The sequence below is a fragment of the Phocoena phocoena genome, chromosome 1 (genome assembly GCF_963924675.1).
Source record: "Phocoena phocoena chromosome 1, mPhoPho1.1, whole genome shotgun sequence".
NCBI lineage: Eukaryota > Metazoa > Chordata > Mammalia > Artiodactyla > Phocoenidae > Phocoena > Phocoena phocoena.
The window spans coordinates 143782198-143808001 of NC_089219.1; the positions used below are offsets into that span (position 1 = coordinate 143782198).

Here is a 25804-nt window from a genome sequence, read left to right on the forward strand (position 1 = left end):
AAAAAAATTTTAAACAATACAGTGTTATGAGGGTAGAGGAAAACAAATACTATAAATATTATATTCTATTGGTACCTGCTGCAGTTTTTTAAAAAGGAAATGTGGCCATACTTACTCAAATAAAAAAAAGTTTCCACTATTTGATACTGAAATTCCACTTCTAGGAATCTGTCTCCAAAAATGGTACCCCATGTCAGCAAAGTTATACGTCTAAGACTGTTCACTGTGGCGTCGTTTATAATAGCAGCAAAGTGGAAAACCCACATGTCCATAAATAAGAGAACAGCTGAATAGATTATGACATACACATTCCATGCAACGTTCTGCCTCTAAAGAGAATGAAGCATATCTGTAAATGCTGAAATGAAAAGGGTCCCTATTGTTAGGTCAGAGAAGCAGACTACAAAATATGTCAGTACCATTCTGCCTTCGTTTTTCTAAATCTGTTTATACAGATATGCTATACGGGTGTGGAAAACACTGGGGCCACATAAGCAAACTATCACAGTGGTTACCTCTGGGTGGTAGGACTGCTGAGAAAGAAGGAACAGCTCACTTTTTCATATAATTTAAATTTATTTAGAAAGTATTACCTTTACAAATTTTATAAAACCTAGACAGATGTTGGGCTAAGCTTATTTTATGCCTAGCTACAGAGTAAATTTGCATTTTTAAAACACTAAGCTCCCCAGAGCCAGGACTATGCCTTCTTCATCTCTATGCACTTGGAGCATGTTTTGCATATAGTAGGTATTCAGTAAACATCTTAACGCACTTCACTGAACAAGAGAAGGCATTCTACCTGCTGAATCCGCTGTGTGCGGTTAACTGCGAGTGAGAGATGTGTGTGGTGTCTGTAGATGAGGAAAGAAGGATGACAGACCAGATCCACAGCTGTTTCCAAGCTGTTTGCAGACCATGAATCTGAAAGAAAGCTGAGTGTAAACTCCATCAGGCTTTAGTTATTACCTAATGGGGAGGTTCCTGTCTTCGGATCAGAAGAAACTCATCCAAGAAACATCCCTGCGCTGCAGTGCTCAGGGCTGTGCCCCTCTCTGCAGCAGCTGCTGAGAAACTTGCAGGTTGCTGTGGTCCAGGCTGTGGCGAAGCTGAATCCCTGCCGGCCGTGCAGGGAGAGATCAGCGTTTGCTCAAGAACATGGAGTCGGTAAGGAAAAAACGTTTTTCCTGCTCAGGCTTACCCTGAGCACAGAATCATTATGCACTGAAGGGATACCAGACACTGGACAGAAAAAAACTGAAACTGACGCATTCTCCTGCCAGGGAGGGGCACCCATATCACTCAACTGCTCTCAGCTACTGATACCTTTCTTCCCTTCTTGCACCTTCTCAGTCTTGGGTCTTGTCGTCCTCCATGGGCACTGTATAGGGAAAGCAGCTGCAGGCTAACGAGGCTGCAGACCCCACTCCTGGGGGGGAGCGTGCCTGGGCTCCCTGCCTGATGCAGAACAGGTGCAACATCCATGCCAAGACCCGGCTCCATCACCACTTCGACATCCCCCCGCCCGACCGACAGAGGAAAACACAAACTTCATATACTATTATCTTTTTTAATTCTCTTTCATCATTCATGTTTGTTTAGAACATTACAGTAGGCATGAAGGGAAAAATAACTGCATTTTAAAATTATAATATATGAAACCATGCCATTATCTTTTAGGGAAAAAAAGCATTCAAAAATTAATTTGATATGAAGGTTCAAGATTAAGACCAACATCCAAGTAAGCCATTTGTAAGGTTAAGTGCAAGTTGTGTTTTCATTCCAATGAGTTTACAGAGATGCTGGCATGACGTATATGATTTGAAACAGTCAAATCCTCGAAGGTTTTTGCACTTGGATTTAAATAAAAACTAAAATGTCAGCATAGTTTCAGTGGCTTTCAATTTCCTGTTTGATCTCAGAAATGTATGGATGGTCTTTGCCATGAGCTACTTCCATGATGGCAATGGCCTAGGAGAGAGAGAACAGGGGTTGAGAGCCTGAAGCCAGTCCCCTTGCCCCTCCCCCGGACTAACTTTAATTCAGGCTGGACCTCTCTGCTTGAAGGCACAGGATGCAAACTGGCTTTCAGAGCCTGTGTTAGCCTCCAGAGTCTGGCTTTCTTTTAAAAAAAGAAAAGAGGACAAGATTCTCTCACATCCGACTAGTCACCCAGTCTCTACAGCTGAGGAAAACATTCTTCAGTAGCTGAAGAGATGATAGAGAAATTGACTTAGGGACAAACCTTTTTGATTTTAGTTCATATTACTAATGTATAAGACATGACTAAACCGTTTTTCCCTTTCAAAAAGTGCACGCTTACATCTTTATACATATTCTTTAAAAACTTAAAAATAGGCACAAGTTTCATGTGAGGAATCCAGAGAGCACATATTTAATAAGGTTTCTTTAAGTGCAAGAGTTTCCAGTGGCTCCATTACTTTCTAGCTGTGTAACCTTGGGCAATTAACTGCTCTGTGCCTCACTGTCCTCATCTGTAAAAGAGGAATAACACGTACCTCTCAGAGTTGTTGATACACATAACAACAACAGAAAGTCTAAACACAACACTATTTGTGTTTAGAATAGTGCCTGGCGCATAGGAATTACGTATCTAAGGTAATCCGTAATAATTTATTTTGCTCTTTTGTATTCAACTGTATTCTTCACAGATCGAAAAACTTAAATTATTCCCACGTCCCCCAAACGGGGAATTTTTGATGGCCTGTGACTCTGACGGGCCTTCCTTTCTATTCTACCATTCTCTTCCTAGATCTCAAACCAACAGGGGTGCAAGCCTTCAGGAATCGCCTGGTTTAAATGTCTCTCCTTGCCCTCTGCATTCACGTCAGGACTCGTGTTCCTTCCTCAGGTCTACTCTATCCTTCGGTGATCAGCAATTAGTTACTTAACAGCACTCTGCCGTTAAGTAGAGACCTAACTGGTTAATTTTTTTCCAACCTCACCAAAGCAATAAATGGCATCTTAGAAGACAACTTCCACAGTTTAAAAACAGGTTTTATCCTTAACTCCCACTTCTAGGCTGGGTCAGCCCTGGCCCTTCCTTTTGGGATGTCGGACCTTACTCCATGTTTCCGTATACTGTATCGGGAAGATCTGGGGAATCTGGAGAATTAGGCATCCAGGCCTAGTCCCCGGCCCCAACTTTCACAAAGATTCTCTTAACAGGTATAAACAGACTGTCCAAAGGTTACATTTTATCAACCTTTGTCTTCTACATAAACAATAATTGTCCCAAAGATTGTGTCTTATCAACTGTTGATTCCTATATAAACAGCAATGAGAACCAATACTTGGGATGGTGGCTGTGCTTCTGTGAGCGGCAGGGCCTGGCACATAACCATACTCAATGAACGCTAACAATGATTATTAAGCCTATTTTAGAAACTGCAAATGGATAATCCTCATGCTGAGGGCCTCTCCAGACCCAACTGCCTTGATTTCACCATAATCAGGCATCACGAACCTATAAATCCCAAAGGGCAGCAATTTGGAGAATTCCCTCACTACGGTCTCCTGACCTATCCACGGCCTCTTTTTTATTTTTCCTTTCTTTTTATCGGTACTAGTGGACCAGAAAAGACATTTTAATAATGCCAGCCTCGTATCATGATCACATACTTATAGCACTTCCGTGGCTTCCCAGGGGACAAAGGGCAAGTACCCCCTTCCCCACAGCTGTGAACCTGTAACCACAATGTGGACACCCCTTTCCCAACAGAAGGGTCAGGATGCAAACGCGCCAAAGGCTCAGTTACTTACTACCCTGCCGCCTGCTGGATCCACCCCCTTCCCACTCCTATGGCTGGAGGGCAGCCAAGGGCTAGTCTTTCTCCACGACTCCGTCAGTCACCTGAGTCCTGCAGGAAGGGAAGTGTGAGGAGTCCGTCAGGCACTGGGCCTCCTGACCTCACATCACACACATACCTTCTTCAGAGCTCTCTCCCCAGCAGCTTTGTTCTCCAGGCCCATGTACAATCTTCCCAGCTTCAGCCACATGGAGGCCACGTTGAGGGAGTACAGAGGATAGTGCTTACTGGAAGGAGAGAAGAGACAACAGGCCACCTTGTCAACGGCTGCCGAGAGCCCACAGGCCGGGTGCAGTTGAGCTGTGGTCGCCCAGCTGATGGCCACACTCTCCACGGCAGCCAGGCTCCTCCAGACCCCGGCAGGTGCTGCGTGGAGGGCATGGATGGTTCAACCCTGTCTACCCATCGTGGATGCGCTTCATTTTATGCAGTTTGTGTGTTTCTGAAAAACTACAGGGGAGATCCTATAGAAAAACATGTATAAACACAACATTGAGTCCAGCCCCAGATTTTTGTCTTTTAGGTGCACACATCACAGGGCATTGGGAAAATTCCCTCTTTATGAGGACAACAGGCCTATCCCCTCATATTAAAAAGACAGTATACTTAAAGACAGAAACATACCAATGTCTCAAGACCTCGGCTTTCTGTCACACTCTATGATATCAGTTGGTTTGGCAAAATTATAAGCTCTCTGAAGTCGGGTACACACCTCCTACTTCTTCTAGATATTCCTTCTCTATTGCCCAGCAGAAGGCTTTGTAGACAGCAGGTATTCTCGCTGGTTTTAACTGAAGGCTGACTGATGGGGCCTGCCTAGGAAGGAGCCATCTCCCTAGGAACAGAGACCAGGAGGCAGCTGGGGTGTGTGTGTGTGTGTGTGTGTGTGTGTGTGTGTGTGTGTGTGTGTGTACACACGTGTGTGTGTTCAAGGTGTTTATTTACAGGCTGGTCTGTTCTACCTGCTCTATCCTCAAAGTCCATCCAAAAGAGACACATTCTAGCTGTATTCCTAGGCAGCGGGCAGCTCGCTGCCCAGAGAGATCCCTAGAGCCAGCAACCAAGAGAAGGCCAGGGCTGGGCCCCCCGGAAGAGCTCCCTAAGCTAACAGAGGGTCCAACACAGCAAGCCCTGCTGGGAGAACCACCACAAAGCCAACATTCACTCTCATTCTCTGTCTCTCTCCCTACAGATCTACAGAGGGAAGTGCACATGGCCCAGAGGACTTCCTCACCCACCTCAGGAAGAAGGACAGGCTTTGAGATTATCCCTAAAGTATCAAATTCTGTTTCCAGGAGCAGATTTTAGGAGCTGGCTTCCCCCATGGGCTCCCCCTGCTGGCTAATCAGGGCACTGTGAGGTAAGTGGAGGGCCGACTGGGCAGTGGAAATTCAGACTGGACATAAACTTTACAGTCCCCAATCTTAGAACTTGAAGAAGTACTGAGTGCTTCTCAAAAGCCCTCAGGGTGCTTCTGGAACACAGAGATTTCAAGTCCAATACCCAGAGATTCTGATCCACTTGGTCTTGGAGAGGACCCTGTAAATGCATAATGTAAATGTGTTTAACAGACGCCCCAGTGATCTGATCTAGGCCAGCCAGGCCCTGAAGCGGCTACTCAGAACCTCCTTCTGTCACCCACTTTAAGGTTTACTAACCCTCTCAACATGGAAACTTGCCCATGGTTAACATTCATTATCACTACAAGTTAAAATCCAACTTATTTTATTCAAATCTAGGGGAAGATATTAAATAACCACAGACAACACACCAGTCCCAGAGTTTCCCCATTTGCAAAACTGATGCTGCACCCTGAAAAAAGCAAAAGAAGGGGATAGAAAACCACTAATGGATTACTAAGTGCCATTTAACTTGGAAGGCACGGGAGGGGAACGAAACAAACCGGTGGCTTTTAAATACTGGTCTGAATTAACTACTGTGGACGGAGTACCCTGGATGGGTCCTGGGAGGGATCCTGCCCCAGCACCCGCTGCGTCACCTCAGTCTGCCTCCCGGGGTGCCTCTTGCGGGTGGTGGAGGGCACAGGCCGGGCCCAGCGGAAGCACCCTGTGCCTGCACCTCCAGATGTGTACAGAGGACAGAAAGCTGCTCCTGGCATGCTCCAACATGATAGCGTCAAGACAGAAGAGCCAAGGGACCATTCTAAATCACCCACTTCCATTCTGTGCTAAGATGATGGGAAGCGCCACTGCAATCACCTGTAGGGCTGGATGATTTTCTGTCCGTACCGCAGGGCTCCCTCCCAGTCCTGCATGTACAAGCAGACGCCCATGGCCTGGTACATCATGTGTAGCATGTACACGTTACTGTCCTCAAACACACAGCTCATCTTCTCCTGGCTGAGCTCGCAGATCTCCAGCAGCTCACTAGGGGGTGCTCTAGAGTCAAGGAAAGGACAGGCCTGGCAGATGAGCTAGGCGGCTTCCCAAGGCCCCAGGGGCAAGGAGTTGCTATTTTGTTCACTCCACCTCTAGCTTCACCCTCCGAAAACGTAAATTACAGAAAGCCCGGCAAAAGTGAAAGGAGTCATATTTTTCTGGAAGAAAAAGACTAGGAGAAACTGGAGACCTCAGCTGTTAAAACACAAAGAATTTTAGCCACAGGGAACAGAGCCTCCTTTCAGCTGTAAACAATATTGATTAGAATCAAAAATCTTCAATTTTCTAGTTAAATTTAAATCCTCACCCAAGCTGAGAATTTTTGCTAAAGTTCTTAAGGAAAAAGTCCCCACCATGGGAACGTTCTTTTTTACACTCAGAAAAAAATGTGTCTTTCTCCAATTTCCTGTCACTGGTTTTCTTTCTTTCTTCAGTACGAATCTAATGCCTTTTCAACACCCAAGAAAATGCTATACCACAGCAGTTAAGAATATGGATTGTGAGCTTCCCTGGTGGCGCAGTGGTTGAGAGTCCGCCTGCCGATGCCGGGGACACGGATTCGTGCCCCAGTCCGGGAAGATCCCACATGCCGCAGAGCGGCTGGGCCCGTGAGCCATGGCCACTGAGCCTGTGTGTCCAGAGCCTGTGCTCCGCAACGGGAGAGGCCACAGCAGTGAGAGGCCCACATACCGCAAAAAAAAAAAAAAAAAAAAAAGGATTGTGCTAGCAGACCTGGGGCAAAACCTGGCTCTGCCCTGGTGAACTGTGTCCCTTGGGCAAATTACTTGCTATCTATGAGCCTGTTTCCATCTGTTACACAGCAAAACCCTTGGTGAGGTGCCTTGCCCAAAGGAAGATACCCAGTCAGTGAGGGTCTTCAAGGAACAGTTCTGCAGTTTTAGACAATAAAAGTCTTCCACAAGGGTGCGCTCCTGAGCAAACTAGTCAAAGAAGAGAAACAGATAAGGTCAACATGAAGTGCTGATGTAGTTGACTCCAAGTGATGGATGGCGAGTAAGTCTTTAAACATTTACCAGGACACATCCTTCCTCCAATATTCAGAATCTGAAACCCATTCTCCCCCCGTTCCCCGTGCCCAAACTCCCCAACACCCCCTGTAAGGGAGGGCTGGTTGTAAAGGATATATTTGTAGTGCTTGGCCCGCCGGAACTCCTCAATGACATTGCGTGCATATCTGACCATGTCACGGATGGCTTCTGCCTTTGGGGGATCATTGAGCTTCCGGATTTCCACCTTGGCCTTATCCTGAGGAAAATGTCCACAGGTTACTTCCCACGGAAACCATACTGATGGGGAGACCTCTCCAATAGCACGTTTTCCCATGCAGAGGTAGAGGCCTACCCATTCTAAAGTTGCAAAAGAATGAAAGGGAATCAGGCAGGGGATCTAAGAGAAGTTCAATACTCATTACTTTTTTACAAAGAAAACAAAAATATTAATTTTCTAGACCCTCCTTATAGAGGCAAGACACGGAGAATATGTTTGCTGTGGGCAGATGTGTGTGTTCAGACATCTGTGAAATCAAGAGAATAGAATAAGGAGGGGTGGCATTGACAAAATAATTCACGCAATGCCAGAGAAAATTCTTCAGATTCTGGTGAATAGGTGGGAAAGCTTGAAAATGTTTCTCATGTGCTTTTTCCCTTCCCTCTCTTTTGAGCAGCCATTTCTTTTCAAGACATAGCAATTTGGCAAATCCTTCTCTTATCTGAACAATGTGATGGAAATGTTTTAATCAGCTGCGAGAATCAGGTTTGAACAAAGATCTGGTCTAACTGGATTCCCCCGGGCTATGCTAGTAAGGCGGTTTAAAGCCTCAAAAATACGACAGGAGGAGACACCCCAAGTCAGACAGGGGCGCTCGCTTGGCACAGAGGCCCTGAGAGAGAGAGCACAGTCAGCACTTGTGCCGGGTCGGGGAGTTTACCTTGTCTTTGGTGGTGCACTCCTGGCACTCACAGGTGAAGAAATAAGAATCTCTTAACCGGTCATTCCTATCTTCTGTTGGGTACAGGAGGTCAATGTAGCTGGTAAAAACCTAAGGGGGTCCAAAACGTTGATGCTGCAGATTGCTACAGGCCAACTCATGCCTCATCCTGCCTGTCGCTCTGCAAACATTCCTGATGGTGACCTTGCAGGGACAGGAGGGCCAGAGCTCAGGATACAGTCTTTTACCTTAACACACTGAATTCCTCAAACCGAGCACCCGCTAGTGGTGGTGAAGAGAAAGGGCTTCTCTACCCACCTACAGAATCAAGGAATCCCTAAAACAGTAATTTGGAAGGTTGAGAGCATCCCGCTTCCTTCCTCCCCAGAGAGCAAGCTGTGAATCTGGCCCAGCAGTAGATGCCCCTGTCTTTTGTATAGAAGCAAAGGCCACGATGGGCAAAGAGCCTACTCATCCTTGGGATTGGCCCTGCACTATCTCTTCCTGGTCTTTGTTTAGCCTCTTTGATCTCACAACCCGGGACGGCCTAGATGCACTGCTGGGTGGGTGCAGGGGGAACATGAACACACACACGGTGTGTGTCCCTTTATCCTGCCATCAGCTGGCAATGGACCAGGAAGCTCGGCTCAGCAGGCCGGGACAGGTCAGCACAGGGAGGATGCAGCTCCTAGGCAACCAGCAAGCTGCTGCCTTACCCAGCCGGGCCAGAGAACTTGGAAAAGTCATACCTTTGGGCTCCTCAAGTTCTCCCGTCCTTGCTTTTTTCTAACGGGCTCTATAACTGAGACTTGCAGCATATGGAGGAGGCCGGCATTTAACTGTCCATTATCTACTCACTGGGATGGCACTCGCTGCTCATCCCACACCATCAGGCAAACGTCTGACTGAACAGATGGATGTCCCAAAGCTGTCACTGTGCCAGTAACCTCGGGCACTGGCAGGCAGGCAAGGGTGGGGGACCCACACAGGCTAGGTGCTTGCAGGTGCCCTGAGCTCTCCCCAGTGCAACAGGCAGTAACAGAGACCCTGTGGCTCGTCTGACACCCCAGGGACTGGCTTTTTCCCCTTTGTAGGGCAGGTAACCCCCAAAACAGTGACTTGCCCAAAAGGAGGAGATTGCATTTCTGATTTGTGACAGCAGGAGGGCAAAACAACAGGAGAGAGCCTCGCCCTGCCCCAGTGGCCAGAGCCTGCCTCATCTCTTTGAAATGACTGATGGGCACATGGTGCAACAGACAGAAGGGCCCAGAAGATGGCGACAAAGGCCGCTCGCGGCCCAGACACAGCCAGTCCAGGTGACAAACTGCTCCAGGCAGCCCCAAGCACCAGTCCTGGTGACTTGGGTTCCTACTGGCTGCAATCGGCTGTTTTAACAAAAGAGGCACCGGGCAGCCTCCACAAGACATTCGGAAACCAAGACACCCTGACTCAAAACAAGATGCCTTCCTCAGGACGAATTCCACAAAGGGTGAAAAGTCTGATTTGTACCTGGGGCGTGGGGCTCCCAGTTTAGCTGTGGGTTAGTTAACAAGGTCCAGAGAAACGGAGGCCCATATCATTTCATACACTAATCATGATATTTAAAGAATTCTAAATATCCAGACATGCAACTTAAAAAATAGCATTAGAGATTATTTAAACTGAAATGTATCTAAAGTGGGTGATTACATTCCCTAAAAAGTCATGTGTCTTGCTAGAGATATTAGGATTTACTTTAAGAAAGTATAGCATACATCTGGCAAGGCCTGGCCAGCGTTCTCAACGCACCTGACAGGGTAGTCATGAACCCACAGCACAGGAAAGGAGAAGGGAATCGCTGACCAGATTCACTCCATATCCCTAAGTTAGGGAGGGAAGCTAATGGTGGCCCTTGGCCACAGACTGCCTCTACCTGTCCCATCAAGTGTGTACACCTGGCCATCTGCATTCCATTCCTAGAAAGTGAACCCTCCCATGTTCAGATGTGGAACTGATATGACTTGAACCGTTGATGTCACTTGGAGTTGTAACTTGTTAGCTACTGCTGGGTTGCTTTTCTCTTTGCGGGCCTGGGGGGGAACAGGCCAAAATTCATGAATCAAAAATAAACTCAAGGGCTTCCCTGGTGGCGCAGTGGTTGGGAGTCCGCCTGCCAACGCAGGGGACGCGGGTTCGTGCCCCGGTCCGGGAAGATCCCACATGCCGCGGAGCGGCTGGGCCCGTGAGCCATGGTCACTGGGCCTGCGCGTCCGGAGCCTGTGCTTTGCAACGGGAGAGGCCACAACAGTGAGAGGCCCGTGTACCACAAAAAAAAAAAAAAAATACTCAAACCCAATTATTTGGAAATGGGAATACACAGACTCTAAGATTGCATTTTGCTCATTTTGGCAGTCTCATTTTTCTATAAATCTCTGTGAGGAACCTTACTCGAATCTATTCTTCCCTGGTTTCTTTTTTTGGCCACAGATGGACATGGCGAGCGCCAAATGGAAGCTGAAAGTTTGGATCAAGCCGCAGGTCTGACCCTGAACCCTGGAGGGACTTAGAATGGTACCCACCACACGGCTGCCCTCAGCCACGCACTCACCTCCTCTCCAGGGTGGATTTCCTGTACAGCTCTGACTTCTGCCAGGGTCCCCTTGTAGGTCACAATGACATTGGGGCAACAGCTGTGATTCATCAGTGCAACACTGTCAATGAGAAGAGAAAACCCAATGTTCTCAGGAAGGCAGACAGACTGTTCAGGTAACTCCTTGACCACTTACTTGCTAAGTCACAGAAACTGGATCTTTGTAGGACATTAAAAAAAATCTAACAGCTGGCCATCAGAGTCTAAGAGGTTGTTGTGCATGCACTTATGACAATATCTAACATCTTAAATTTGAACAGTACTGGGCTTCCCTGGTGGCGCAGTGGTTGAGAGTCCACCTGCCGATGCAGGGGACACGGGTTTGTGCCCCGGTCCGGGAAGATCCCACATGCTGCGGAGCGGCTGGGCCCGTGAGCCATGGCCGCTGGGCCTGTGTGTCCGGAGCCTGTGCTCCACGGCGGGAGAGGCCACAACAGTGAGAGGCCCGCGTACCGCAAAAAAAAAAAAAAAAAAATTTGAACGGTACTGAATAAGTGAAACCTGCAATTCAGAACGGTGATTTCTAAGCCAAAAACAAAACCAAACCACCCCCCCCAAACAACGATAAAGACAGCAACAACAACAAATTCCTTCCTGTGACATGCAGGACTCAAAACTCAACACCTACAGTGAGCAGCTCCTCCACTGGACACCGTACAAGACAAATGGGCTGTCACTGCCAAGCACCTTTTTATATCAGAGGACGATTTCTAACATGCTGTCTTCAGATGCTGAGAAATCGGCACCGCGGGAGATGCCGGCTTCCTGAGTGAGGGTGTGTGATTCCCTGAGAGACCTGGAGGAGCCCGTCTGAGGCTCTGCACCTCAATTTCCTCATCTGGAAAATTGGGACATTGCTGCTCCGGCTGCTTGCGGTCTGCTTTACAGGGACGGCGAGGACAGAGAGAGTCGCCTATGTGAGGGCTTTGAGCTTTCTGATTATATCAAGGTCAAAGTTCTGAGAACAGAAATTTCTAAACTACAGGGGAAAAGTGCTTGATCTCTGAAAATGCTGCCTTGGAAATCACAATGCTGATATGATTTCTGCCAAAGGGAATTTTTCCCTCCAATTAAAACTGCCTGGATCCAAACTGGGGCTCAGATGGGCACTCACATCCCGGTGCATCATGGCTCTGGTGGCCGGTATGACTCGCCTGACCCTCAGTGACCAAAACCCCTTCTCCTGTTCGCTCCATGAACACAAAAAAGCAAGGGGGCTGGAGAGCCTGATGCAGAGGAGCTGCCCCCGGATCGTCCTGTACCAGGGGAGCGGCTGCTAGAGGTCTGGGTGAAGGTGGTGGCTGCCATGGGCAGGGCCATGCGGTGGCTTCCCTGTCTTGTCCGTGGGGAGGGTCACCTCCACCCTGCTTCCCAGCAAGTCATGCACAGGGAATCAGGCCCTAGGAAATCTGATAAAGAAAGGCACCAGAGGTTGTTCTTAGTGGAAGAGCAGGTTTGTAGAACCATTTTGCAAAAGTATTAAGTAACTCATTTCAAGACAGACTCCTGGCCATCTTTCTCATGAAGGCGGGGGAGCTGCCCGAAGGCAGGACACCTATCACAGCTCATGCTCTTGGTACCACCGTTCTCTTGGCAACTGCTGGACAGGGTGAAACCTCAAGCACCACCACCCTTAGCCTTGCTTTCCATCTTTCACATACCAAGAGCAGACATTCCAGAGCTCATTTCAGGGCTGAAGATGTCAAGATGAGCCTTCTAAAGAGGGTCTAATCACCTTTCTCTTCTTTTTCTCCTTCCTTTTCCCAAAGGCAAAGGTCCCAAAGAACCTCTCCCCAAACCACTTCTCTCCTCACCATCAGAATTCAAACTGCAGATGACACCATTTTGGCCACAGAAACAGTAATACTACGGGAATAAACTTTTTGTTTCTCTGGTTCAAGAAAGCCTGTGACAGCTGATCAGGGGACATGGACCTGAACAGATTTTTCTGTCTTTCAGATCCGTACGATGCACAGAGCTGGGCAGCAACAGACAGACATGTAGGGCTCACGTGCCATCCACAGCCAAAGCATGGGTGTTAAGGGTTTCCTGCAATTGCTCCAACCTAGAGGCAGGGGCTCCTGTAGTTTCTATTAAGCAACATCACTTTAGATGAAACTAATCTACAGTGTGGAGGAACTCAAGACAGGGGATGCAGGAAGGGCTCCTTTGCTCCATCTGTGAAGCCAGGGCTTGATGTCAGGGGACTGACGCATTTGGAGACCATCCTGTCCATCAAATAGATAACGGCAAAGCCATGCTTGGCAGTCCATTACAATCAGAGCTATAATGATCTCCGCTGCTCAACTGGCTGGCCTTTCTTGAATTACCTGAGTATTCCTAACATAAAGAAAAATCCTATCGTTCTTTGAAATTTTTCCCTAGTTCACTACTTTAGCATATTCTCCCTCTAAGATGTGCTGTTTCTATACTGGTATTTTTCAAAAAGGACAGATGAACAAGAAGCTTACACAGTCTCTACGTAAGTCTACAGCCAATTCTTGGCAATTAATGTTTCCCTTTGAGTGGAAGAAACCCAAAGATTCCCAGAACCACAGATATGCAAAAAGCAAATTTCTCAGCAGGGCCTGGGCTGTTCCTTCTATGCACACTCTAAAACATTCTTGAATAACAACTCTCTACCTAGCAGGACTTACCAAGCAACTGTTGTCTTAACTACTACCTTCAGATCCTTAAATGCAGGGGAAATATTTTGAAATCTGGCATAATTAAAAAGGGGACTTAATTCACTTGGAGTTTCATGTGTGCCACATGCAGTTAGGGAGGTTATTTAAAAATCAAAAAAAAATTCAAATTAGTGATAAATAAGTAAAAAGAAAAAAAATGAAGTCACACTCAGCCTACTCAGGAAATACTGCTGATCCCAAATGAGAAAGTTCTTCATCTTCAATTGTGAAGCCATTACAGTTAACCTGTAGTGAGAAAGGAGGGGGAGAGAGAAAGAAAAAAAAAATGAACTAAAGCTTCTCTCTGGATAGAAATCATTTCTTTAATTTTAACCTTTAACAAATTAACTAGGAAGATGTTTGGTTTAGTGATTTGAAAACCTTTCTTTTGGCCAAGATATCTTATGTTTAAACACAGCTTACAGATCAGTCTCATGTGTAAACAAATAGAAACAGAACCGTCAGGGCTGATGCACCCTTAGTCTAGCCCACCTGCCTATGGTAGCCCAAGAGCACAACGAACCACTAAGGCTCCAAGGACTGAAGTCTGCAGATCTGCATGGGAGTCAGGACATCTGCACTCTGATCCTAATTATGCCACAGACCTGGTGTGGGATCTTAAGCCCATCACCGTGTTCCTCTGCCCTCGGTTTTCCTCCATTAAAAAAAGGAGTCACTTAACCTGGTACCTAGCTCATAAGGTGAGGCGGCAAATAGCCTTTACATAGCTAATCTAACTGCTGTCCAACCCCTTGAGAGGCAGGGGGACCAAGGCCCTGAAGCTACTTGGGACTGAGAATGTTCCTTCATGCCTCAGCCACATCAACTACTGGCCACTTGTTCATCTTTGAAAAGAAATATTACATTGAAAATCACCAAGGGCAGCTCTCAACATCCTGGAAGTCTAATTTAGAGCTCATAGCTGAAAATAAGGACTATACTTCCCCAGTTCAGACTGTTTCATAAACGCACTCTTTCCACAGACATCCACCGAGGAACCCTTATATGTTGGGCACTGTGCAGAGAAGGAAGAACGGGCCAAAATCTGTGCTCTCCAGGAACACCCAGGCTCCTGGGAGACGGTTAATTCGGTGGGTATTTTTCATTTGGATCTAAAACTTCACAACTGGAAGGGGAATCGGTCGCTTTACTTTTCAGATGATGAAAATAAGGTCAGAGAGGGGCAGTGACTCACCCAAAGCCAGGGGCAAAGGCTGAGAGCCCTGCTCTCCCTGACGGCTACGAGGTTGTCTGTGAAGCCTGCAGGCTGAATGATTTGACCCCGTGAGCTGCAGCCAGGCTCCTTCCCACCAGACACACCACACTGGCGCCTTTCAGGCCAATGGATGGGCTTTTTAAAACTAGCACCCACCGAGCACTCACTCTGGGCTAGGCACTGGGCTGGGTGCTGCATATTTACCCTCTCATAAATCCATACTACTACTCTGGCATAACCCATTTTACAGATGGGAAAACTGAGGTTCAGGGAAGTCAATGATTAAGTGACTTGTTCAAGGCCATATAAGTAGCAAGTGGCAGAACAGGAGTCAAAATTCAAATTAGACATTCTGATGGCAAAGCCATCAGAAACACAAGTATTTTTCACTGTACCATGCTGCTTCTAAAACTGTTCTGATCTCTGATTCTTAATGTTGCAATTTTACTTAAAATTGAAGGGCCGGTGTCAAAGGCTTGGAAATCTTGATACATAGAGAAGTAAAGGCTCTGATGGGTTTGACTTGCAGTTTTTACAATTCAACACATTTACGATCAGTATTTACAATTTTCAACATAAAAAGAGATGACTGTAGGCTAGTAGAACAATATACAGTTTTTGAAATCCTGAGGTGTTGGGCATTTTTATGTAGAAGACGTAGCATACTATTTTTTGTGCCAGCTTCAGGTACTCTAACCTATTCTGTCATCAGGACATTAGCCAACTATCATTAATCAGTGACCATCAACCAACATTATGTTAAGAGGAAATCAGCACCTTCATTCATGCAACAAAATTTACTGGAGCATGAACTATGCGTCCTGCACCATACTAGGAACTGAATGATCTATATCCAGTCTCAGACTGGATACTAACATGCCTCAGCAGTGGCTGGTACCCACAGGATGACAACAAACGTCTGCGAAGTGGAAGAATGAATGAGAGAATTTAGCAATTTTACAACTGATCTAGGGACCGACAGCTCTTGACTAGCTTTGGGAGGTCGAGGAAGGAGACTTGCCCCTTTGCTTCGTAATCTCTTCCCCTTCGAGGTTCTCAGCTGGACTGTCTATGACTCCACATGCTTTCAGGCTTCAACGTTGCACGACCACTGGTCGGCTTTATTCCCTCTGCCGCCCTCCTCTCACTGTGGAGGAGACAGTGTGTTTCTTCACTGCAAAGAACGGCTCCTGTGAGCACCAGTGTCATCACTGTTCCTTTCTGGGAGGCGGTTATGGTGTTTAAGCCAGCTTGCATAGCAATTTGCCTGCTAGCTTTCCCTCCCTTCTGAAATATCCCTAGGGAAGAAAAGTGAATTTGCCAGTTAAGAAAGATGCACGGGCCATCGTCCTTTTTTTTTCCAAGTCAAGTCAGGCGTTAAGTGCCTTACTGAAGCTATTCTCATAATCAGCATTTAGACTAGATGTAGGGTGCACACCAAAAATACATTTCCCAACCATGCATATGTTCCCGGTGATTAAAATGCACCTCAGCGCTGCCGAAGGAGTGCGGTCACCTTCTGCTACCAGCTGCTGCTGGGCCACGAGCTAACCCACAACACCCTCCCATGAACCAGAGAGAGGAAAGGGCTCAGAGGCTGGAAGAGCAGACATGCAGCTGAGGGCTGAACGGCAGGACCAGAAGGCGGCATGGGGCTGGAACAGCACTTTCCAGTTTTGCTTTAAAGTTGTCTTTGAGGGTACTGAATGTCCCTTTTCAAATTTATATATGGAGAAAAGATATGTATGTGTGCGTGTATGTGCACCTATGTGTACACACACGATCTCAGAGTGGATATTATGATCTGATAAGTATAAAGTCTTTCAAGGAATTAATTACCTATAGTTATATATGTGTGTGTGTGCATGTGTGTATATATATATATATATATCTGTATCTATCTCCTGGATTTTCTGAGTCAGTCCAAATTTCAAGGACTCTGAGTCATTTTCAGCACAAACATTTCTGCTTGTGACACCAAGTGCCTTGATTTTTGGTAACTATGGTCCCATATCTACTATGTCAACACTGAGAAGTCCCATCAGCATGCATTACTGTGTTGGAAAAAAAAAGTTGTTTTTTCCGCAGCTTGCAGTGGAAAGATACCCATATTTATTTCATCTCTCTTGCTTTCTCACAGAACCATGCCTCATCTAATCCAGAAAAGAAGTCACGTATCTAGCTTTTTAAAAAATGTAAGAGAAGTCAATTCCTCAACTTTGTACTGTCACCCAAATCCACTGTCTTAGGGTGCTTAGGGAAATATGCTGTAATAATCCCAGGATCATATAATGAAATCAGGAAGGTTTTTCTAACACTCGTAACTTGAACCCATTTTTTCTTTTACCGAGAACAGCATTTTTTTCTGATTATGACAGTCACACGATAGAAATATATCCACATAAACATAAAGTCTATCAAGGAACTCATCAAACTGTTCAGTGTTTCTCACGGAGGGGTTGAAGTAGGTGAATGAAGTGGTGATGACTCACTTCTTTCTTGATATGCGCAATTTTTAAAGTGGGAGAACTATGGGTGCTTTTCATCTTTTCTTCTTTTTAGTATTTTCTTAAGTTATCCATGCTCATTGTAGAAAATCCAGAAAAATCATCCAACAAAAAAGCACAAATTTTCCACAATTCAGGAGATAACCAACAGTGAACTTCCATTTCAACTTTTTTGTTTACGTAAGTAAATTTTCGTATTACACATTCCCCTGCTCTTACCCTTAATGTTTTATCATCAACGTTTTTCACATCTTCAGATATTCTTTGAAATGTAATTTATAAAGGCTACATAACCTTCCATTGTAAGGCTAAGACAAAATTTATTTACCAAACTCCTACTGCTGACCATTTATAATATGTACTTCCTTTTCTTTTTCTCACTTTTCTTTTTTTTTTTTTGGTTTTAAAAAGAACCACGCAATAAACAATTTGCATGTCAATTTCTGTCCATAATTTCTGACTACTTCCTTAGGCTAGATCCCTAGAAATGGAATTAGTGGGTCAAGGGGTATATAGGCGATGCTTACTCGGTCCTAAGATGAAAATGTGTAAGTATCTACCAAGCTCTTTTATCCATCTAGGCACTGAAGGCTCTGGCAGGGAAATGTAACTACTTGTGCCCACAGAGCAGTATTCTAGTAACTCTCTTTCTGGGAAGGTCACCTTCAACACGTTCAGCTTGGAGGGGAAAACGCAAGGGTATGTTAGGGAGAGAAATCCGATCTGGTAAGTCACGCCAGGAAGAGCCACCCTCACAGTAACAGAAGACTGATGCAGCCAGACTGTGTTCAGCCAAAGGGTGGCGGCTGCACTGTCTTTTGTGTCCTAGCCATGCCCAACGGAGCCTCGGCCTTTCCAAATGGCTGGTTTGGCAACCAGCCTTAGCGCCTTTAAGTTGCTCTTGTCTAGAAGCCTCTTTAATTTTTTTTTTTTTTATCATATCTGATTTTGGTAAACCTAGGCTCCTCTAAATAGGATTTCTTAGCAACCATCAGGAAAGACTTCCTGTACGTAGACCCACTTGGGCTCCTCTCTCTGGTGACTGTCCTTCCTGGGGCCGTCTGTATTTGCCTCTATTTATCCATACAGTGTTGGTAGGAGTGAAAAAACAAAACAAAACAAAAACAACCAACCAAAAAAAAGCCCACTGCTGTCAGAAGGGAAGGTTTAAGAGAAGAGTAAAATTTAATGTAGGAACCTCAAATGGTCTTTTCTATTCAAAGAGCTTCCAGTATGCCATGGTACTGGGGCACTGGCAACTCCTCTGTTTTCATAAACCCTTCCTGCAGCAAGAGGCAGAGGTAGGGCGAATTTCCTATGTGCCACCATCAATGAGGGCCAGCACAGACAGGACCCTGATCTGCTCAAGGACACCCAGCCAGTCGATGCAAAACAGGGCCCAATAGGTCAAGCACCATGTTGCCAAGTAGATGCCATCATTCTACTTTCGTTCATCTTCACCGACCACGTGGTTGGGGGAGGGACTCAGGCAGGGAAAGGTTAGACTAAGTGTCACTTGATGCTCGCATTCTTACCTGTGCGAAGAGAACTACCAGGCTATGGTTGTCAGGGAACTCAAGGTGCTTGGAGTAAAAGTGATGGAGAGCAGCAATGTCACTCTGAATCAAACCTTTCTTCTCATTGTCTAATTTATCCAGATCTGTGGATAAACCATCATTCAGCTGGTAGAAAACTCTGGATTTCTAGCTATATCCTTTTATTGGGATCATGTTCAAGTGTGTTAAACTCTGGAGTCTAGCTATATCCTGTAAATGGCATGAAGTGGGAGAAAAAACTACGTGGGGCCCCCAGGAAATACACCTCCCCCTCACTTGGTCTAACTGCTAAACCCTAGGGCAAGAAAAGCGTGCCATTTCTTTCTTCTCTTCCTCTGACAACTGGAAGTCACTCAGGACAGGGAATTTCAACTGACCATTAGCAACAAGGTCAGGAATGAGTGGCGATGACCGATAACTAGCTTGGTCAAGTCAAGGGCCCCCCGATTGGCCCTGGAGTCTATGTCATGATTGAGAAAGTGGACAGCCCCTGATTTAATGCCTTTCCGTAAGGACGTCAGCTGTTTACAGGACTGCAATTCAGCAAAGATCCAAAAAATACTCAGCATGCCAGGAGAGCCAGCAGGAGATAGCGTAGGATGTTAACAATTCACCCTGTAAGTTCCTACTTCCCCTTAATTATTTCCTAGCAGGTCCTAGCAACTCAGAAAAAAAAAAGTTACATTCATTTTTCAAAACAGCACACAAGTCAAAATAAAAACTGGTAATCGTAAAATCCCCCCCACCACTAAGAATCCGGCTTCCCCACCACCACTAAGAATCCAGCTATCTCTTCCTTTCCTCAATCCCGTCTAATTCACAGATAATGTGTGGGTAAGATAACTCCTCAGCCAGTCACAGGGAGACTTACGTGATTCAAACTCCTTCACGGCTAACAATTTCTCTGAAGGTGTTCTCTCTGGGTGGATTTTCTAGTAATTGGGGAAGAAATCATACAGACACAGATTTCAACACCTAGTGCAAAAAAACAGTGCTTTCACTTGTACATCAACATGAAGAAAAAGGCAATAGTTCTGAATGAAGTAAAGAGAGCTAGCCAAGGAGTCTGCCATTTGGGCTCTGAGAGCTTTTGCCTAACATCCAAATCCAAAGGACTCTTCTGAAAAGCTTTTAAAAGCACCTGCCACGTTCCTAACACCCTGATAATGCTATGCACACAGTAGGCTCAAAAATGCTTGTTATGGGAAAGAACGGTGGCTAGAAAACAACTTTTTAGGTCCCTGACTTAAAAGGACCGAGTCTACAGATGAACCATCCCATTTATTATTTCTCCTTCTAAAAAGGAACAAAATCAAACCCCCATCCATTTTACACTTTCTTTAAGCATAAGCTAAAATGATCTCAAATTCCAGGTTTTAAAAAGAACACTTTCGGTTGTATCCGTGAGCCCAGATTCACTTAAAACGTGTTGCTGGCTTTGTTCTAGACACCCCAAGAGGAGCTGACAATAGTAAACCCGCCAGGCTTTGAGAACATGAATAAACTTGGTGTTGACAAGAGTTCAAACGCGGAGCTCAAGAGCTGGCCCAAGGCCGTGTCTTTGTAATCGGGCTATTCAACTTGGGTATACAGGTGGTCCAGCCGGGCGCTCTCACCTCCCTAGTTAGCATGCTACGCTTCCCCTTGGCAGTTGGGTAGCCTGTCTCCCCGAATCCTTTGCAAGTGACTAGAATACAAATGGTCTGGTTTTTTAATCATCAAGTCCTATAGGGATGAAAAGATGGCCAGGTAACTTTTCATTTAATAGACTATTAGTCATAGTAGTAATTATAATAAAAGTTGAATGAAACTGGTATAAACTCATCATAGCTTTCAGGCTACCCTCCTGGTGCCAAAACATATCAATAGTTCTTTTTTAGAGCGGAAATCTTCCCATTCACAGGATCCATTTCTATAAGATTAGTAAGTCATTTTGCCTGGGAAAACTTTTCATTCAGAAAGGGCACCGGCTCCTTCTGAATTCTTAACCACCACACTTTCAATAACGTCAGGCGGTGGGGCTGGGGGGGAACCAGCAGACTGGTCACCCAATCCTCCCAAGATGCTTATGGATCAAATTGGATGGCTTACTTCACCCAGTCACACCATTTTCTTTCTCCTACCCTTTCCTTCCGACCAAGTACTTGGCATATATTTAAAGATGACGCTTAGTAAGGACCCAAAAGTTAACCTCCTCCAGCAAAAAAGCATTCTGATTTTTCGGTCTCACTCTACAGGCCAGCCTTGATGCCTGTGGTAACCCTGAGCCAGCGAAGGCGCATGTCTGCAAGCACCTGACCCAGGCTGAACATAACAGAAGCATGACTTCAGAGGTCGGAAATGTTCTCCTGTCTGCGATGCCGAGGAGCCTGACTTGGTCTGGGGACAGATATGAGCTGGTCAGGATCACATTTGGTTTCGATGAAGGAAAAACCAAAGTTTTAACAGAGGGAGGTGGGGTGGGGGAAGACAGAAAGAAGAGGCAGATGAAATTTCAGCTTTAAAAGAGTTACAGTACAGAGGCCCTGCCCCCAGCTTATCACTAGCAAGCAGCTCCGTGGACATACACCTTCTAAGCTCCGTGCGGCCCATTTCATCGTGTCACAAGGACAAGTCCTACGGCATTCTCCGCCCCTCCTGTCAAGGTCAGGTGTCTTATCATCATGCAATCAATAAGGCCTGAGCAAACTGGCGGTCAGGACCACCAGCCCCCCGGCTTCATCTTTGGAGGAAACCGCTGATGGCTGTCTTCATCCCCACCCTCCTCCCCTCTCCCCTTGCCTCGATTTCTACTTTTCCGCTCCTTTTCTTTCTCCTCTCCTTGCACATGCCATGCTGGCTGTTCTACCCCAAGGCAGGGCGAATAACGAGAAGGAGAGGAACAGGACCCAGCACAGGACAGGGGCGGAGGGTCGGGGGAGCAGAGTTCACTCTGTGTCTGGGGAAAGACGGGAACAGTGCAAAGCTTCGAAGGCCGGTCTGGTTCCCTAGGACGCTCTGATTATTGTCAGTCAGGTTTTCACGCCCTGAAAGGCCGTATTTTCCTATGTAAAGCTGTCTCATAAAAAGCTCAGAATTTAGTAACTGTGGCTACGGTCCTGGCCTGGGGTAAGCGACATCCTAGCTGCACAGGTCAAACACACCAGCTCACACATGCAGCATTGTTCCCAACCCCATCCATATGGATGTGACCGGAAATGGGGTCCCAGGACACTTAATGAGAGATGATCACCATGGGTCACTCACTCATCTTTCTGACCTTTAAGAAAAAAATAAAACACACTTGAACGTGATCCCAATTCCTCACCTGTTTGGCCAGAATCCGTGCAGTTAGCCTTACAGTCTCTGAGGGATTCCAGTTTTCCCCCAAAACAACCATGGGAGAACATTCCAGCTTGTGCATGGGCCAATCTTCTCTCTGGGAAAGTGAAAAAACAATTATTACACACACACACACATATACACATATACTGCAATAAAGTTCGAAAAGAGAGGATGCAGTAAGTCCTACTAAGGTCAAGTGAAATATGTTTCCTTTTGGAAAACACGATGATGCTCACAAAAGCTAGAGATGAAAACATCCTTTAAGATAGTTGTGGCTATATAACCTTGACTCAGGCCTGGCCAAGGTTGTTGGCAAGAGAAAATTTGCTTTGTGTTGTTTCACCAAGCATCTGGTGCCCCTCACCATTCCAAACAACACACACACCTTTCCATTATCTGTGGTCGCTGTCAAGTCACAGGGGTGAGTGACTTTGGCATTAGCCATTGGTTTGGCTCTGCTACCTACGGTTCTGTTCTGGCTCTGTTCTCACTTCAGAGCAAATAACCAAGAAGTGACACACGCAGCACCTAGTCTGTGTGTGTCTACACAGACACAGCACAGCACCCTTTTACAGGTGATAAAAACAAAACACAAATGAGGGCTTTATCAAGGGCCCTCTAAGAGTCTGGCCAGGGCAACTCTTGGGAATATTTAGGAACACAGACTTCCTGAAGAGTCATTTGATAAAAGAGGAAAACTGTTCTCCTTTCTATCACTTGTCTTGAAGCTTTCTGCCCCAGGTTGGGGGGTAGAGGGTGTGTGCTCACTCCTGGAAGGGTGGAGATGCCCCCTATGAGACGGGAAGGCTGAGGAAGTAGGAGGACGTGGGTACCGTGGAGGAAGGCTCTGAGCACTGGGCATAAAGAATGATGCCGGCGTCAGTGACAGGGTTACTGTGGGGTGACTGGGAACTGCCTGGACCACACGGGCTCCAATAAAAGCCCACCACAGTGGCGTGATGGGGCTGAGAGGCTGTGGGAGAGGACTCAGTGGGAGTCTGCAGACACTCTTTGTCGCAACGGAACTGGGTATCATCGTGTTCTCCCTTCCGTCTCTCCTGCCTCAGAAAATGGCAAGTCTGATGGTTCAGGTGCTCAGGCCAGAACCCTGGAGTCCTCCTGGCTGCCTCTCTTCTCTCCCTTCCACTCCACATAAATCTCCCTGGCAAATCCATCCTGTCTGCCTGCAGAATACAGCTAGCCTTTGATTACTTCTTGCCTCACCACCACCCCCACCTTTCTACTGGGTGTGCAGACCCGACACCTCGCCCCGTGGCTACCTGGACGCCCGCTTCTGCCCCCACCCAACTCTGCTCCAGACACCAGCCAGAGTAATTGATTCTGCAAAGCACAACTCAGATCCTGCCTTTTCCCAGCTTAGCGCCTTCTAATGACTTCTCACCTCAGAGCGAAAGGCCAAGACTTAAAGATGACCCGTGCGGCTACACGTGGTAGGAGCCCCCCCTCCCCCGCTTCCATTACTCTGAGCTCATCACCACCACCATGCTCCCTCACCTCACTCCATGCTGGCCACCACGTCTCCTTGCTGCTCCTTGAACAGACCACGCTTGCTCCTGCCAGGAGATCTTTGGCACTTGCGGTATTTCCTGGCTAGACGCCTCTTCCCCTAGACATCCACCTTGCTCCCTCCCTCCTCCGCGTCTCTGCTCCGATGCCCCTTTTCAAGGTACCTGCCATGAATACTCTGTCAAGACCAGCACTCTCCCCAACACTCTCCCTTTCCTTGCTTTTATGTTTCTTCTTAGTACCTCTCACCACCTGACATATTACACACTGATTAGTTGTTTGGTTTACTATGTCTCCCTCCCGCTCCCACTAAAATAAAGGACGTTATTAGTCTGTTTTGTGTACGCCTGTTACCCCAGAACCTAGAACAGTGCCTGGTGTTTACTAGGCACTCAATAAAGTTGCTGAATGAATGAAGATGTCTCCCTCCCCTCCCCCATGCCAAATATAGGAAAGACACGATGTCACAATGATTTAAGGCAGCCCGTGGCACAGACCCTTGGCTCAAGTTCTGTGCCAAGATGTTCTGCAGAGTTAAATAACACCATGCCAAATATAACTAAGAACAGGGGGAGAAAGAAATGACAAGATATGCACAAGGGAGAAGAGGATCTGTTTTTAGCCAAAGCCTAAAATGAGAGCACGGTGATGAGGCAATGTGGTAGGAACAGGTGGGTCTAGCTCCCAGCCGACAAACCAGCTCCCTCCCCAAATGCAAGGCAAAAAGGGAAAGTCAAAGAGGGCTTCAAGCCTGGCCTTGGGATATCCAAGGGGAGTGAGCACCACCAGCTGGGGCAGATGGCTAACTGGCAACTAGGAACACACACGTGTCCACTATGACCCCAGGAACGCTAATACAAGGTCTCTGCAGGGCCTTGAAGATGTTAGTTTTCTGAACTGTAGGTGGTGTCTTTTGGTGTTTAACAATGAGCTCCTGGGAGAAATAAGTTTAATACTAACATTTCTTAATATGACTTACATATTATTAATAGAATTAATGTCAAATTAATGTGAATAAAAAGTAACATACAATGTAGACATGTATTGATGTTAATGTCTTCAAAGGGAAGGGAACCTAACTCCAGGGCACGGTCTGGAGGCGAGCAGAGTGCTGTGAAGTAAGAGGACACTGGTTTGGGGCTCGGGGAGACCTGCATTCTCACCCCCCGCTCTGCAGCGAAGCAGCTATGTGACACCAGGCAGGCCTCTTAATCCCTCTGCATCCATATCCTTGGCTGTAAATAACATGATCCCTAAGTTATTTAGCAGGTCCAGAATTCTGAGTCTATGATTTTAAGCTTTCCAACAGTGATAATCAGACACAAAAGCTTGAAGACTACCAACAAATACAGGACCTTCAAATGGGATAATTAGGCATTCATGCAACCAACCACAAAGGGTCATTGTGGGGATCCAGCAAATAAGCTAACCCACAAGAAGCATTCAGACCAGCGCCTGGCACACACTGCGCTCTCAACAAACGCTGGTAATTGTTCATTTACTGGTTCTTTCATTCATCCAATAAGCCCTCGACTGACCGTAGAGGCAGAGGTGGGAGATGGAGTCTTTGACTTCAGGTAGTTTACGACTATATCCGAACACAAGGTAAAAGTAAGAGCACCTAGAATGTGATACAGCCCCACACAGAGCAGTTAAATCAGAGAGCTGGGTAAATCCAAGGATGCGCAGAATCATGTAAGTTTCATCAAGGGAAATTTACTAGGTAATAAGTTTTCACTTTCTGTCAGAAGGTGGAAATGACAGAGATGTGCCACAATGGCACTACTCGGTTTTAATTCTTTTTTTTTTTTTTTTCAGTTTTAATTGTTAAAAAAAAAAAAAAAAACTGTTGGGGGGAGAAGAACATCTAGTAGAAATGTCAGATAGGTTCTGAGCATATCCTGATATAATCTGCCCCTAAGTTCTGAGCATATCCTGATATAATCTGCCCCAATTTTGCCCATAAGAAATTATAAACAATCAGATTGGACAAAATTGAAACAAAAAATTAAGCTAACCTGATGGATAGGAATAATAAGTCTTATCAATTAATAGTGCTTTATTTGTGTTTTGTCTGGTTTTTTAGTACTGCCAGTTTCACTGATTTTGCAACCCTTTATGCTTTAAAAAAAACATTTTTGCCCGTTTTCCCAAAACTTTCTCTACTAGTTTTCTTCAAAA

At 46.1% G+C, this 25804-nt stretch overlaps 1 protein-coding gene across 1 annotated transcript in view; it reads right to left on the minus strand.

Moving 5' to 3' along the window:
• Positions 1–1556: 1556 nt before the first annotated feature.
• SMYD2 (SET and MYND domain containing 2) overlaps positions 1557–25804 on the minus strand; it is a 50673-nt gene continuing 26425 nt past the window's right edge. The window contains exons 3-12 of the mRNA XM_065877968.1: positions 22080–22190; positions 19644–19704; positions 18752–18876; positions 13672–13739; positions 10765–10867; positions 8178–8288; positions 7375–7495; positions 6050–6224; positions 3949–4057; positions 1557–1971 (exon numbers count right to left, since the gene is read on the minus strand). Coding sequence (XP_065734040.1) covers positions 1891–1971; positions 3949–4057; positions 6050–6224; positions 7375–7495; positions 8178–8288; positions 10765–10867; positions 13672–13739; positions 18752–18876; positions 19644–19704; positions 22080–22190 — 1065 coding nt within the window. The 3' untranslated portion in view covers positions 1557–1890. The remainder of the gene's footprint in view (positions 1972–3948; positions 4058–6049; positions 6225–7374; positions 7496–8177; positions 8289–10764; positions 10868–13671; positions 13740–18751; positions 18877–19643; positions 19705–22079; positions 22191–25804) is intronic.